The sequence below is a fragment of the Eulemur rufifrons genome, chromosome 24 (assembly GCF_041146395.1).
Source record: "Eulemur rufifrons isolate Redbay chromosome 24, OSU_ERuf_1, whole genome shotgun sequence".
Lineage (NCBI taxonomy): Eukaryota > Metazoa > Chordata > Mammalia > Primates > Lemuridae > Eulemur > Eulemur rufifrons.
The window spans coordinates 12161429-12176225 of record NC_091006.1 but is presented as its reverse complement, the minus strand read 5'-3'; the positions used below and the strand labels follow the sequence as shown (position 1 = coordinate 12176225).

The window sequence follows — 14797 nt, the reverse complement described above, 5'->3', positions numbered from 1 at the left end:
TTACAGACATACTTGATTGGTACCAGAAAGAACAAATCGGGCCAGAATGTCTTTGCAGTTGAAATGTCCTTGGGGGTCAAAGTGGTTTTTCACCATATCACTTTTCTGTCTGTCATCAGAAGCAGAGAGCCCAAAAGAAAGCCTGACGAAGGCTGAAGTGGCAACAAAGAAAGAAGCAGAAGAGGAAGACATGCCCATGACACCTCCCAATTCCCTAGAGACCTCCAGTGAGTTTCTGATCCTCTTTCTGCCCCCAGCCCAATCTCCCTGATTTTGAGGTCAGATATCGTGTGTGTGTGTGTGTGTGTGTGTGTGTGTGTGGAGATGGGGTCTCACTATGTTGTCCAGGCTGGTCTTGAACTCCTGGCCTCACGCTATCCTCCTACCTCGGCCTCCCAAAGTGCAAAGATTCCAGGCGTGTAAGCCACTGTGCCCGTTCAGGTCAAATATCTTTGGAGGACAGTTAATTTAAACAAAGCTTAGATTCTCAATTGTATTGCTTAAATGCGGAATCTAGGAGAATCATAGGTTTTATTATTGGTTTTTTAAATTATTTTCCCTCATGCATGTGGGAAAAGAGGAAACAGCCAATCATTCTCCAACAAATATTCATAGCTTTTGGAACTCATATTAAATGTTATTGATTGAGCAATAATTTATTAACTAAACTGAGGTATAGGATTATGAATTAATAATTAAGTTATTAAGCACTAATTTATTAACCAAGCTAAGTTACGGTGTTTTAGAGGTTGAGCTATTCTCAGGGGCCATAGAATGACCCTCCAGTCCAGGGGTCCATGAAAGCCCTCTGTTGGAAACAACACTTGCAGGACAATTTTAGGTATGTAGAGTTGCATCTGATTTTCTGCATCTGCAGAAGCGGGAATATTTTCTTCTAATCATGGTGAGATTTCTTTTTGCCACTATTCCTAAGGCTCCGATTTCAGGCCAAATGCTGGAATTTTGTTACTTAGCACTGAGTAGTAAACATCAAGCCTGAGATCTCAGCTCAAAACTTAAACGCTACAGAAAGGAAAAGGACAGAGTTGGTTATATTTTTCATCTGCAGGGTCAGAATGACTGTGGGGTTAAAAAAAAAAAAAAAAAAGTCTTGAGGTTGAAACAGTTTGCATCATCATGTCACCTCTCTCGGTTTAGAAGCAGAGAAGCCGAAGGAAAGCGGTTCAGAGCCCGAGGTGGCCGTGAAGCAGGAAGCACAGGACGAGACTAAGCCTCTCCCCAGAGCCCCCAAGACGCTCAGCAGCTTCTTCAGTGAGTTTCTCTCCCTCACCTCATCTCCCCGGGGTTGTGCAGGCAGGAGGTGGGTGAGCTTCCCTCCAGAGCGCTGCACATCCCTCTGGCTGTCCTGCTGGTTGGAAAGTGTCCCTCCTCTCTCCTGGCTTGTCACCTGTCTCCCCAAGCGTCAGGGCAGTGCTGGGTGGAGAACGGCTGGAAGGGTGGGGGCCATCAGAAGGAGAAAAGACCCGCCATTTCCTGGTTTATTCCCAGCACCCCGGAAGCCAACAGTCAAAAAAGAAGTGAAAGAAGAGGGACCGGGCACTCCAGGGAAGGAGGACAGCAAGGGGTGAGTCAACATCCGGGTCTGGAAAATGTCTTCCAGGCATGTTCCCTTCCCTGCATTCCCAGCTCAGGCTTGCTCCTCTTTCAGGGCTTGGCAAACCATTTTCTGAAAAGGACCAGATAGGAGATACTTCAGGCTTCGTAGGCCACATTTGGCCCCTGTTGCATAACCACGCTCAGCTCCTAGACCATGGGGCGGAATTCCAGGCGCGGAATTTGCCCACCCATCACCCCAGCCACTTGCCTGACCACCGGCAAGTGGTCTTTCATCCTCAGTCTGACCCCCAATAGGGCCTGGGGGACCTCTCTGACACCCCACAGTTGACTCTGCCCTCCAATGGCTCCCCAGTGTCCCCAGGACAAAATCTAAGCCCCTTTGGCCACTGGCCCCTGCCCACCTCTCTGGCCTCGTTTCTTACCGGTTTGTTCCTGTCGCACTGAACTCGCCAGATTCAGAGCGTGCTTTGAAAGCCGGCAGGCACGTTAAACTTTACTGAACCCCTCTCTGGGCGGCCCATGGGGATGAACCACATACAGCTGCCCTGCCCTGGCCCTCGTGATGTGCACAGTGTATTGCAGTTGTGGCCCACTGAATAGGTTGTTAAACAATTAATTGTCTCATCGTAATTGTGTTAATTCTTTGAAGACATGTCTGGGCCGATTCCCTTGACACCTGATAGGTACACAGGAGGCTTCGCTGAAGATTGGTTGAATGAATGACTAGATGGATGGGTGGATAGATAAGTACCGTATAAAGTGATGGGATCAGACTCCACCCCTGCCTTGCACAAAGCCCGTCTGTGATTCCCAGCACCCCAAGATAAACACTGGGCTCCTCGGGTCCCTATGAGTTAGCCCTGCCCACCTCGCATCACAGGCTTCCTGCCAGCACCAGCCTCCTCCTTGCTCCGTCAGCACCATTTCCTGTCATTCCTCCCGGCTTCTGAGTGTGCTGGCCCCTGCCTAGAGCACTGTCCCCAGGCCACTCTGCCCAACATACTTCCCTCCGGCCCCTGCTCATGTTGCACCCACCTGCTTGGGGACGGCTGGTGCCTCTTCCTCCATCACAGCTGATGTGTGTTTCTCATGAGGGAGCTCTCTGTTTTCATTCCCCAGCTGATGTGTGTCCCCTGCCCTGGAGTCACACTTTCTTTCATGTCCTATCACCTGGTAAAGCACCTCCTCAACCAGACTGCAGGCTCCTTCCCACGGAGTCAGGACTGGGCTGAGTCCTCTTGCCCAGCTCCTGGCACTGGGGCTGGCCCATAGCAAGTGCAGCCAATGTATGATGAACAAACAGTTTTAACTGAGCACTTTTAGATTTTTTTTCTCGTTAGTCAATCATGAATTTATTCCTCTACTCAATAAACATTTATCGAGGACTCATTGTGTGTCAAGCAGTGATTTTAAGTGCTGGAGATCTAGCAGAGAACAAATCAGACAAAAATGATGCTTTTATAGAGCTTGTTTTCAAACGGGAGACGGTATAAAGAATAAATGAGCAAAATCTGTCACATGTCACGTGGTGATGAGTGCAGAGGCGGAGAGTAGTGCAGGAACAGGGGAAGTGGAGAGGTTGCAAATTTCAATGGGAAGGCCGGGGAAGACCTCACTGGAAGGGGGAAGTTTGAGTAAAAGACTTGAAAGAGATGAGGAAATGGGCCATGGGGGAAGAATGTTCCAGGCTGAGGGAATAAATAGCAAGTGCAAAGGCCCTGAGGTGAGAGCGTGCCAGTGGTAGTCGAAGGGGGAAGTAGTAGGAGATGAAGTCAGAGGTGTCAGGGCCATCGTACGGCAGGGCCTTGTAAGCCTCTGTCAAGACTTTGGTTTTTAAGTCTGATTTGAGAGGGGTTGTGAAAAGTCGGTGGTATAATCTGATTTGTACTTTAGTGGGATCTCTCTGGCAGCAGTGGTTAGAATATAGACTATAGTGTTGAGGGTGGAAGCAGAGAGACCAGAGAAGAGTTTATTGTGATAATCTAGGCAAGAGATGGTAGAGGTAGTAAGTGCCAGATTTTGGATCCTGCCTTAGCAGGTAGGATTTGCAGCGGATAGATGAGGATTGTGAACTAAAGAGAGGAATCAGGGATGTCACTAAGTGTTTGGGCCTGAGCACTGGGAAGGACGGAGTTGCCTTGACTGAGGCAGGGAAGACGGGGTGGGAAGAGCAGGTTTAGGGCAGAAGTTTGCCTTGTTAAGCTGGAGGCGTCTGTCGGACATCACGTGCAGAGATGAAGGGTGCGGTTGGGTGCGAGTCTGGATTTCATCGTAGAAGTTGAGGCTGGAGTGAAGAGTTGGGAATCATCGACATACAGATGGAATTTAAAGTCGAGGCTGGAGGTGATCACCAGGGGAGTGACCGTAAATAAGGAAGAGAAGAGGCCCCGCATCGGAGCCCCGAGGCCGGCCAACTTTAAGAACAGTAGGAAATTAACAGAAAAGGCAAAAAGTGGGGCTTGGCATAATTTCTGCTGTTTAGCAGAAAGGACACTGGGTTAGAAAGTAGAATGCAGTGAGTCCAAAATCTCTGATTTTATTTTATGCCTCCAAAAATGGAACATATAAGCACAAAAAAACTTTCAGCTTTAAAATTCTATGATTAAAGTTTAATTATCCTAATAAAAATGTTTGAGGGATTCTAAACATCAATTTTGCACCCCAAGCTGAGACCTCATTAATGAGGTTAAATGGTACGTTAACTTTATCTCTGCAGTAATCCTGTGAAGGAAGGAGATATTTTAGCCGTTTTATAGACATTGGAACAATTAGCCCAGAGAGGTTAGGTCGGCTTCCTCAGGTCACACAGGGAGGTGGGGGTAGGGCCAGGCCTGGGACCTGTGTCTCCTTGATTCCTAAGCAACGCTTTCTTCACCATTGCCTCTTTGTGCCTCCTGGGTACATGTCTGTATTTATGTATTTGTAAATGTATTTTTCTAACAAAATTGGTGTCTGACTATATATGAGGCTTTATGTCCTGTTTTCTATTTCAAGTGATATTGTGACCATTTTTTTGTGCCATTTCTGACAATCACTTGTCCTCTGTCTCTGACTGCTGCCTCCTGGAGGTAGACACACCTTCAGGACCTCCCCTTCCCTCCCCTTTCAAATGCTCACCCCGTCTCCTCATTCTGCCCAGATGTCTCCTCTCAGGCCTTCTCTGAGCACCCCCTGAAATAGCACCTCCCCTCCTGTCCTCTGCCCCTGTGTGGCTCTATTTTGTTTTCTGGAACTTTTTTTTTTTGACACCTAAAATTATTTATTTGTGTATGTGGTTTTTTTGGTTTGTTTTCTTTTTTCTGACTCTCCCACTGGAACGTAAGCTTCACATTAGCAAACTTTGTTTTCATTCACGTCTGTGCCCTTGGGCCCCGAACAGTGCCTGGCACATCGTGGTGGGAGGGCTGACTTCTCCCTGGCCCAGGGATCCACGCAGTTGTCTCCCTTTTGCCTCCACAGACCCCTGGACCCAACCAGCTACAATCCTGCCAAGAACAACTACCATCCCGTCGAGGATGCCTGCTGGAAACCAGGCCAGAAGTGAGGCTTCTCCCTCCCCGGCCTGCCTGCTCCAGCCTCTGTTACCGTGGGGGGCTCTCAGCCGGAGCCTTGGTTGGAGGAAACGGTCAAGCCTCTCCCTCCCGTGTTCTGGGGACACAGCGGCATTGAAAGGGACGGAGAGACGGCTCTGGGCAGTGAGCGGGGTTGCTCTCGTGCATTTGGGTGTTGGCAGGGCTGTCCCCAGGGAGGTGTGGGGAAGCGGTATGGACGGGGGACAGTGTGGGCTGTACACATGGCACTTGTGTCTCTTTTTCTTCCCCAGGGTCCCTTATCTGGCCGTGGCCCGCACATTTGAGAAGATCGAGGAGGTTTCTGCTCGGTAATTGATCAGGCCTGCCTGGGTGGAGGCTCTTCCGTCTCTGTCCCTTGCATGGCAGTCGATGCTGCCTCCTGCTGCCCGACCCTTCCAACCCGGCCTCTCCCCACACTCAGGCACAATGTCGTGGACCACAGAGGTCACGAGAGTGGCTGCAAGTCCTCTTGACTTTCTGCCTCATTCTCTTAGTCAAAGCAAGACACCAGGTTGAGCCCAGATCTCTGGGGTAGGGAAACAGGCTCCACCCCGGGACGGCTGGAACTGCAGAAAGTGTGTGATCATTTTGAGTCATTGGGGATAACTGCAGTCTTGCTGCCGCGTCTCCGTGTTAGCGAAAGGAGGTTGGGTCTTGGTTACAGCGATGACCCCCTTCTCACTTGCAGAGGTTTCCCCCCCCGCTAGAGACCCCCACTCCCAGTGATGCCCACCCTGGTCCTTCTCGGCAGCATATTAGCACCACTGGTCCACACCCGGCTCCCTTCTGTCCCCAGTCCTGTGCCCCTGCTTGTCCTCCCCAGCCCAGCACTCAGCCCTGTGTATTTAGTTTATATAAATATTATCGTGGGGCCCACCTCATTTAGCTTTATACTTTTACTGTCAACCCATTTCCATATCTTTCCATGTTGGTTTAAGTGGATCCCAGCTTGTTTTAACTGCTCTGTAGTATTCCTTCATTTTCATATGTCACATGTCATTTTTCAGTTCCCCAGAACTGGTGGAGCATTTTAGGCTGTTCTCAATGCTTTGTTTTTATAAATGTGTCTCTTTGATCATTTGAGAAACTTCCCCTGGGACATAAGCCCCACAGTGTGTGTTGGGGAGAGCGTCATGCAGGGTCTGGGGAGGGCAGCGAAGTGAGGGTCCTGCCCAGGGGACAGGCCGGTCTGAGAGTGGGTCCAGCTCTGCTGCTTCCCAGCTGTGTGCCCGACCCCTCTGAGCCTCGGTTTCTTCACGAGTAAAGATTATACATCTCAAAAAAAAAAAAAAAAAAAAAATTACACATCTCAAGTTTGCCTTGGGGACTGTGAAATTGACCAGTACCACAGAGCACAGTGTGTAGTTTCAGGAGAAACTCAGACATCACCAAATCACCTAATTCAAGAGAACCGCAGGTGACTGTCCTAACCCTGTAATTCAAAATCAGAGGGTTTTATTATTTCTTTGAAACTTTTTTGAAACAATTTTAGACTTAGAGAAAAATTGCAAAAGAGGCATGGAGTCCCCATGTGCCCTTAAAAGGGTGCCGGCTTCCTTCCTGCTTACATCTCACGTTGGCCTAGGACAACTGTCAAAACCGGGACATTAACGTCAGCACAGCACTGTTCCGTAATCCACAGGCTTCATTTGCATTTGCCAGTTTTCCCACTTGGGGATTTACTTTGAGACTTTGCAAGGATCCTGTGTCTCAAACTTTTGCCCACTAATTTTAGTATCTGTTTTAGTGTCCCAGGGCTGCTAGAACAAAATACCCCAACCTTGGTGGCTTAAAACAGTAGGAATTTATTCTCGCCACAGTTCAGGAGGCCAAAAATCCAGGTGTCGGCAGGTTTGGTTCCTTCTGAGGGAGACGCTGACGCACGCCTCTCGTCCGGCTGCTGGCGGTTGCCGGCGGTCCTTGGCTTGTAGATGCAACGCTCCCGTCTCTGCCTCGTCTCCACATCCACCTTCTCTGGCTCCCTCTGTGTGTCCTTCTCTGTAACTTATAAGGGTGCTCATCGGATTTAGGGCCCAGTAATTCTCCGTGATCTCATCTCGATCCTTAATTACACCTGCAAAGACACTATTTCCAAAAAAGGTCACGTTCTGAGGCTCTGCGTGGACGTGGACTTGGAGGGGTGGTATTCCACCCCCTGCAGTGTCCAGGGGTGAATCTTGCCTACATTTGGTACTGTGGTGTTTGCCTAATGGTTATTTTGTATTTCTCTTATTCGTTCTACATTTTTAAAAATGTGTTCATTAGACTTCTTCTGTAAGAGAACCATAGCTTCTCTTTTCAATTAGGCCCCAAAGTTTGCCGGTAACAAACCCATACTCTCCAGTTTTGCTGACACAGACAGAAACACGATTTTCTTTTTAGAGGCGGCACAGCTTGGTGGCTGGGAGCACCTTGGTTTGCATCTCAGCTTCGTACTTACTGGCTCTGTGACCTTGCGTGAGTCATGGAATCTTTCTGTGCCTCCATTTTTTCATCTGTAAAATGGGAACAATAATAATATCTACCTCAGAGGGGGAGGCTGTGAGGATTCGGTGAGTTAAAAGGTATAAACGGCTTAAAACTGGTGCCTGCACTTAGGAAACACTCTATATGCCTGAGCTACTGCTTCTCTGGGATGATCACCACCGTCTTCATCATTGTTGTCACACTGAGTTACTCTCCCTGCAGCAGTCTGTGATTGTGCCCGTGGCTCCAGGTCACACGCCTGGGACCGTTTTGAGCCCCTTCCTCTTCTCTTCCTGGTTCCTTTTAGTGTCCTCCCCACCCCCCACCCCCAAAAAATCACATTTTGCCCCTGAAGGACCAGGTGGTTACACCCTTGTCCCCTCCTCCAGGCTCCGGATGGTGGAGACCCTGAGCAACTTGCTGCGCTCCGTGGTGGCCCTGTCACCCCCAGACCTCCTCCCTGTCCTCTACCTCAGCCTCAATAGCCTTGGGCCACCCCAGCAGGGCCTGGAGCTTGGCGTTGGTGACGGTGTCCTTCTCAAGGCAGTGGCCCAGGCCACAGGTAAGGGGGGCTGTGGTGGAGGGGCCAGCGGGAGGGGAGCTGAGCAGCGGAAAGCTGAGAGGTCGGGAGGACCTGAGAGACGGTGGAGAGAGAGCTGAAGGTGGAGCGAGGAAGAGGAAGAGGCCAGGAGGGAAGAGAACCTGACGGGGACAGACTTGCAGGGGTGTTGGGGAGAGCACGCAGGGCAGCGATTCAGGTGAGGGAGGACCAGGCCTGTGTTGAGACGGGGCCGTGAGGAGGAGGAAGATGCTGAAGGTAAAGACAGTGGGACTTGGGGGCTGGGCTGAGGGTTGGGGCTTAGGGAGGTGGCAGAGGTCCTAAGGACTCTAAAGGACTTTAGCTGGAGGGGCTGAAGGGGGAAGAGTGGGGTAAACAGGGGCCTGCAGGGGCCGAGCCGCCTGAGCAGGGTGGGGAGGCTTGAGGCTGGTGATGTGGGCGGCCACCTGCCAGGGGCCAGGAGTGCCTGGTGCTTGCTGTGGGTCATCAGGGAGCCATGGAAGGATCGAGAGCAGGCAGCGGGCTGGGTCAGCTCTGGCCCTTGTGGAGGACGGATGGGAAGCTAGGAGGCTGGGGAGGAGGCTGAGGGCAAAGGTCTGGGGGGAGAGGAGCTGGGCAGGGCTGCAGGGAGCAGGAGAGGGCGGGTGTGGAGAGAGACAGTCATAGGAGGGACCTGCCAGATGGTGGGGACCCTGGTGGCGGGGGTTGGGGTCAGGTACTGCGGGCGGGAGCTAATCATTCCAGCCTGGGACCAGGCATGGGTGGCCTGTACCTGCAGGCCCTCCAAGGCCATCCGAGAAGTAGGGACATATATGGGCCTGAGCTCAGTAGATCTGGATCAGAGAGCGGGGTTTAAGTGAGGTCAGCTCAGGAGGGACGACCCAAGCGCTGGCGAGTTTCCGTCCGCCCGGGAGAGGATGTACAGGGAGCATATGAGGGCACCTTGGGGTTGAGCCACGGGGAATCCCGACATTTTAGGAAGCGGGGGGGGTTCCCAGGGTTTCACGGGAAGACAAAGGGACTGAGAAAGACCGACAGGGTGGGCTACGAGAGAGTCATGGGGTCATGGGAGCCAGAGAGGAGGAGACTCAAAATTCTCTCGCTCATGCACTCAAGATATATTTATTGAACGTGGACATCACACCAGATCCAGGGCAACCGGTATCTGCTAAGAACACTCTGAGCTACAAGTAACAGGAAGCCCAAGTACACTGGCTGCAACTAGGATCTATTTTTCTCACTAAAGAAGTTGTTGGTGTTGGTTCCCTGCCCAGTGATGCCATCGTGGCCGGGCCTTTTCTGCCCTTTTGTGCGTCTGTCCTTAGCACGTGATGCTCACACTGGTCTCTGTGGCTCCTTGTGGGTCTCACGGCTGCCCAAGCCCAGGTTTGTTGTGAGTTCTTCACTGTTTTGGAAAATCCTGTCCCTTTTGACACGCCAGTGGATACGTCACACACCAACGCCCACACCTGTGGCTGTCTCACTCGTGACGATTCCACTTCAGGCACGAAGTCTGTCCCTTTTGTTGTGTCTTCTCCTGTCTTCTGAGCATCCACAGACTGAAACGTGTGCTGCTTTGTTGGATTACGTTCCCTTTCTCTCCTCTCTGTGTTAAGAGTTAGGGCGTTATCTCCATATGTATTGGTAGGTCACGTTATCCCTTCATTTCATTTCAAAATAGAAAAGATGAGACAAAATTTCTGTCATGACCAGGGTGTGTTGGTTGTGATAGGCTGACAGACGCCGGTCACAGTTGTCAGGGTGGTCGAGTCTCCACCTTCCCAGCTCCTGGTCTTACACCCAGGCTGCCCCTGGGACCAGCTCTGGGTGGTAAGTCCAAAGCACGTCCCATATGTTTAAATTGGTGACTTCAAAAAGACAAGCCAAAGGTCATTGGTCACTGCTGGAGGATGTTAATGACCAACTAGAGGAAGGGGTCCCTTGGCCTCTCTGCTCCGTCTACACTCACTTCCCTGGTGATCTGATTCCATCTGTGGTTTAAATCCCATCTACGCCCTGACGACGCTGGCCCAGGTGTCTCCCTTGAGTGTGGACGTGTTGGCCAACTGCCTGCCTCACTCCCTATGGATGTCTTGTAGGTTCCTGCCCCCAGTGTGGTGGGGGACAGTCACCGAGCCATCTCACCAAGTGGGTGAGCGTTAGGAGTAGCAAGGTGAGGGGACTCGCCACAAGCACATGCACTGGAGAAAATGCATCCAGGCCACCAGGGAAGGGAGACACACAGCCGCAGTTGTCATCCTCACCGCTGCCACCCGCTGTCTCCCCTCCAAGGTCGGCAGCTGGAGTCGGTCCGGGCTGAGGCAGCTGAGAAGGGCGACGTGGGGCTGGTGGCCGAGAACAGTCGCAGCACCCAGAGGCTCATGTTGCCGCCACCGCCACTCACTGCCTCGGGGGTCTTCGCTAAGTTCCTCGACATCGCCAGGCTCACGGGCAGTGCTGTAAGCAGGGGCTCACCCCGTACCCCAGGCGGCTCGGGGCCCTGTGGGTGGTTCTGCTATGCGGGCCGGGCCCCTTCAGCCCTGCCTGTGGGGTGCAGGGCCTCCTTCTCTCCTTCCTGCGCTCGAGACCGGGGGTCTGCCCTGGAGATTCTGGCACCTAGTGCCGTGCCTGCCGCACGATGGGACTCAGTAAATACCTGCTGGCTGAAGGGGACAGAGGGAGGCAGGGAGGGAGCTGCCCTGAGAGCTGGAGGCCATGGGAGCTGGGACGTGGGGGTGGGGCGAGGGTGCGAGGGTGGCCGGGGAGGGGAGGTGCGGTCCCTCCCCTCAGCACCAGGCCCTGACTGGCGTCCCCTGCCTCCTCCAGTCCACAGCCAAGAAGATGGACATCATCAAAGGCCTCTTCGTTGCCTGCCGCCACTCCGAAGCCCGATTCATCGCCAGGTGAATGTTGGGCCTGTGCGGCGGGGAGAGGGGGCTGCAGGCCTGGAGGTGAAAGCTGGGCGGGTCTGGCGGCCAGAACCACCACCCGACTCCCCTTGGATGAGAGGAGCACAAGCCGGAGGTCCAGACCCTGAGGGGGTGGGAAGGGAGCAGTTTCCTTTCACAGCCAGCTCTTCCCTTGGTGGCCCTGCCTGGAGAAGGTCCTCAACTCATGGGTGGAGCGTGCTGTGATCGGCCTGTGATGTCTGCCTTGGCCTAAGGGGCAGCGCAGCGCAAAGCCGGGGTTTGCCATGACCATGGGAGCACAGTCACCATGGACAGCCCAAGTCATGGAGCATTTCTAGTGTGGCCTGTGCCATGTGCTTCGTCCTGCCAGTTTCTCCCACCAGCTGCGCAAGGCAGGCCCTGTTATCCTCACCCTCAGTTTGCAGAGGGGGAAGTGGAGGCACAGGGAGGTTAAGCCTCCTGCCCGCAGCCGCTGGCTCAGAGCGAGGGCTGTGCCGGGTCAGGTCTGACGCTCATGTGCAGGCCCCAGGCCCCTCTGTGCCTGCCTCGCCCTCCCCGAGCCTCACCACCCCTGCAGGGCAGCTGAGATGAGAGGCAGCTGCAGGGCACCCAGTCCTGCCGCCCAGTACGTGCCGGTGGTGGTGACCGTTACTGGCTGGTGTCCACTTCCGCATCTGTCACATGGGGCGGTGAGATCTCTTGGGTCAGGCTCGGGAGATTCTGGGTTTCAAGGAGAAGATCTGCAAAGCGTCAAGGTGGGGGAGGCTGGAGGAGGCAAGAGCGAGGGGTAGAGGCGAAACTGGAAAGGTGCAGCAGGCCCACTCCCCAGCCTGCTCTCTCCCCAGGTCCCTGAGCGGACGGCTGCGCCTGGGGCTGGCAGAGCAGTCGGTGCTGGCCGCCCTCGCCCAGGCTGTGAGCCTCACGCCCCCAGGCCAAGGTGAGCTCCTTTGGCCAGTCTTTGTCCCCTCCCCAGAGCAAATGTGGCCTTCCCCTGTCCTCTCCCCCGCCCCTTCCCCACACAGCTCCTGCCACCCCAGACTCCTTTCCCCTGAGGGAAGCATCTCCTGGGCCTCAGTTTATGTTCCACTGTGGACCTGGGGTGGCTGAGCGGTCGGGCACATCCCAAAGCCTCTGGGGGTCTTTTCTTAGGATTCCCCCCAGCTGTGTTGGATGCTGGGAAGGGCAAGACAGCAGAGGCCAGGAAGACGTGGCTGGAGGAGCAGGGCATGATCCTGAAGCAGACGTTCTGGTGAGAGCCGGGGGCCGTGGGCACAGCAGGGGGGCCCAGGTGAAGGGGGAGGGCCGGTGGCTGCCAAACAGTAGTGACCATGGGGCTGGTGGCTGAGAGCAGGGTGGTGGCCAGACGAGATCGGTCCTGGGCACACGTGTGCTGACAAAGATCAGGAGGGTGGCAGGCGGTGCAGTGCCAGAGACCCAGGAAGAGGCAGAAAGACGCTGACAGTGAGCGAGGGCAGCGGGCATCGAGAGTTTCCGAGTTGCAGGTGGGCTGCGCGTGCAAAAGGCCACAAGAGACCCAGAGAAGGGCTGGTGACTGACGTGTAGCGAGGGGTTGTGACGGTCACAGAGACAACGTCCATGGAGTGATGGTGAGGGCTCCAGAGGAGGCCGCATGGGGAGACCTTGACCGGCGGCTGACCCAGCGCTGGTCACAGCGAGATGCTGGGTGCCCCAGAGACAGTGTCTGAGGCAGAAGGGCCCATGAGCAGTCCCCCAAGTGCCTGGGGGCCACCCTGGGTGCTGGGCACACACAGAAAACGAGCCCTCGCAAGGCTCCCAGCCGGGGGGTGGACTCACATCTGCCTGCAGAGGGGCTGACCCAGTGCTGGCCTCGGCCTCGCCCAGGCAGACGAAATCCGAATCTTTGCATTGGAGCCTGGCCTTGAAAACCTTGTTTGCTGCTTTTTTTCTTTTCTTTTTGTTTCAAAATATTAAGAGGGTACAAATGTTTTTGTCCCATGGCTTGAATCAGGGCTACAAATGCGCCCATCACCCGAACAGTGTTCATTGTACCTGTTAGGTGGGCTTTAGCCCCTCCCCTCCTCCCCCTCCCTCCTGCTTGATTTCCAGTGAGTTTTACTTCCCTCTGTGGGCTCGTGTGCCCATCGGTTAGTTCCAGTTTATGAGAGAGCACGTGTGGTGTGTGTTTTTCCATTCTTGAGATACTCCACGTAGGGTAATAGTCTCTGGTTCCTTCCAGATTGCTGCAGAAGGCATCAATTCATCCTTTTCATGCCTGAGTAAAGTTAAACACGACCTTCCATGGTTCTCGTGTGTAGGCCAAGGAGAGAGTCGCTGGTCTGGTGGTGACGGTGCAATGGCAGGCCCAGACTAGGGACAGCAGGAGAACACAGAGACGGAGTGGCAGGAGGGGTGGGGCCGTGGGGACGGAGACCGGCAGGGGCGTGTAGGAGCCCCGGCTTCTAGGCACAGGCTGAGGTATCTTTCCAAGCTGTGCGAGTTCTAAGAAGACTCTCCCGCATCTCATTCTCGCCCCACACCCCAGTGAGGTGCCTGACCTGGACCGAATTGTCCCCGTGCTGCTGGAGCATGGCCTGGAACGACTCCCGGAGCACTGCAGGCTGAGCCCAGGTATGGGCCCCCCAGGTCCCACGGCAGCCCCACGTGCTGCTGAGCCGCTGTGCACATGGGCCCCCCTATAGGCACCGGCACAGTCCTCTTTTCTCCCCACCAAAGTTACATCCCTTCCCTGGTGCTGAAACGCATTCCTTTCTCCTGGGGTTTCCCTCCTGCGCTGGCTGTGCAGGTGAAGCTGCCGTGGTGGGGTGTGCCAGAGGCAGCGGGTCAGGCCGAAGGGAACTGCTTTCTGTCACACACCAGTCACCAGAGCAAAGCGGAGGGTCAGGAAGGGTACGCAGCTGTGCTCCAGGGATCACCCAGGGACCAGGCTCCATCTGTCCTGTCCCTCTGCCCTCCTGAGGTTGTCCCCCCAGTGTGTGATTAGAGATGGCTCACTTCCTGATGTAGATTGTGAGAGGAGGGGAGGCAACCAGATTGCTCGTGAGGATGTCACCCAGACGTAGCACCTCTTACATGCGTTCCAGTCACATGGCCTTTCCTAGCTGCAAGGGGCGACGGGGTTGTCCCAGGGGCCCTTCCAAAGCACAGGAGGATTCATTCTCTTGCTCAGTGGCGAGAAGGGAGAATGGGTCCTGGGGCGCATCAGCGGTCTCCTCCACCACCCGCCCCACTCGGGGCATTGCCTTCCCTCGGCCCCGTCCTACCCTAACCCACTCTCCCCCCCGCCCAGGCATCCCCCTGAAGCCAATGTTGGCCCATCCCACTCGGGGTGTCAGCGAGGTCCTGAAACGCTTCGAGGAGGCAGCTTTCACCTGCGAGTACAAATACGATGGGCAGAGGGCACAGGTACACATCTCTTCTGCAGGAGGCAGGGGGTGCCGCAGAGCAGGGCGGGGACAGTCAGACGGGAGCTCAGAGCCAGCCTCTGGCACGGGCTGCCCGGCTGACCTTGCTGGTCTCCCTGGGCTTTAGTTTCCACCCCCTTGCGATGAGTGCGGCGATAACCACCCCACAGGCTTATCCGAGGACAAAGTCGTCAAAAGTCCTGACCTGCAGTAGTGGCTCCACTGGTGCCCTGCTGGGGGGTGTGTTCTAGCAGCCATTCTGGGAGGCGCCGTAGTGCAGTGACGTTGCCCATGTGTCCCGTGACCCGG

At 54.4% G+C, this 14797-nt stretch overlaps 1 protein-coding gene across 4 annotated transcripts in view; it reads left to right on the top strand.

The window, feature by feature from the left end:
* Nucleotides 1-14797, top strand: part of LIG1 (DNA ligase 1) — a 38346-nt gene that overhangs the window by 14345 nt on the left and 9204 nt on the right. For 3 of the 4 annotated variants that reach the window (XM_069458407.1, XM_069458406.1, XM_069458408.1), the window contains 12 exons: nt 120-227; nt 1159-1272; nt 1510-1585; nt 5038-5118; nt 5402-5458; nt 8006-8178; nt 10468-10634; nt 11002-11078; nt 11930-12021; nt 12234-12333; nt 13609-13694; nt 14374-14489. In XM_069458407.1, the coding sequence (XP_069314508.1) occupies nt 120-227; nt 1159-1272; nt 1510-1585; nt 5038-5118; nt 5402-5458; nt 8006-8178; nt 10468-10634; nt 11002-11078; nt 11930-12021; nt 12234-12333; nt 13609-13694; nt 14374-14489 (1247 nt within the window). The remainder of the gene's footprint in view (nt 1-119; nt 228-1158; nt 1273-1509; nt 1586-5037; nt 5119-5401; nt 5459-8005; nt 8179-10467; nt 10635-11001; nt 11079-11929; nt 12022-12233; nt 12334-13608; nt 13695-14373; nt 14490-14797) is intronic. The other variant, XM_069458409.1, reaches the window with a different exon arrangement.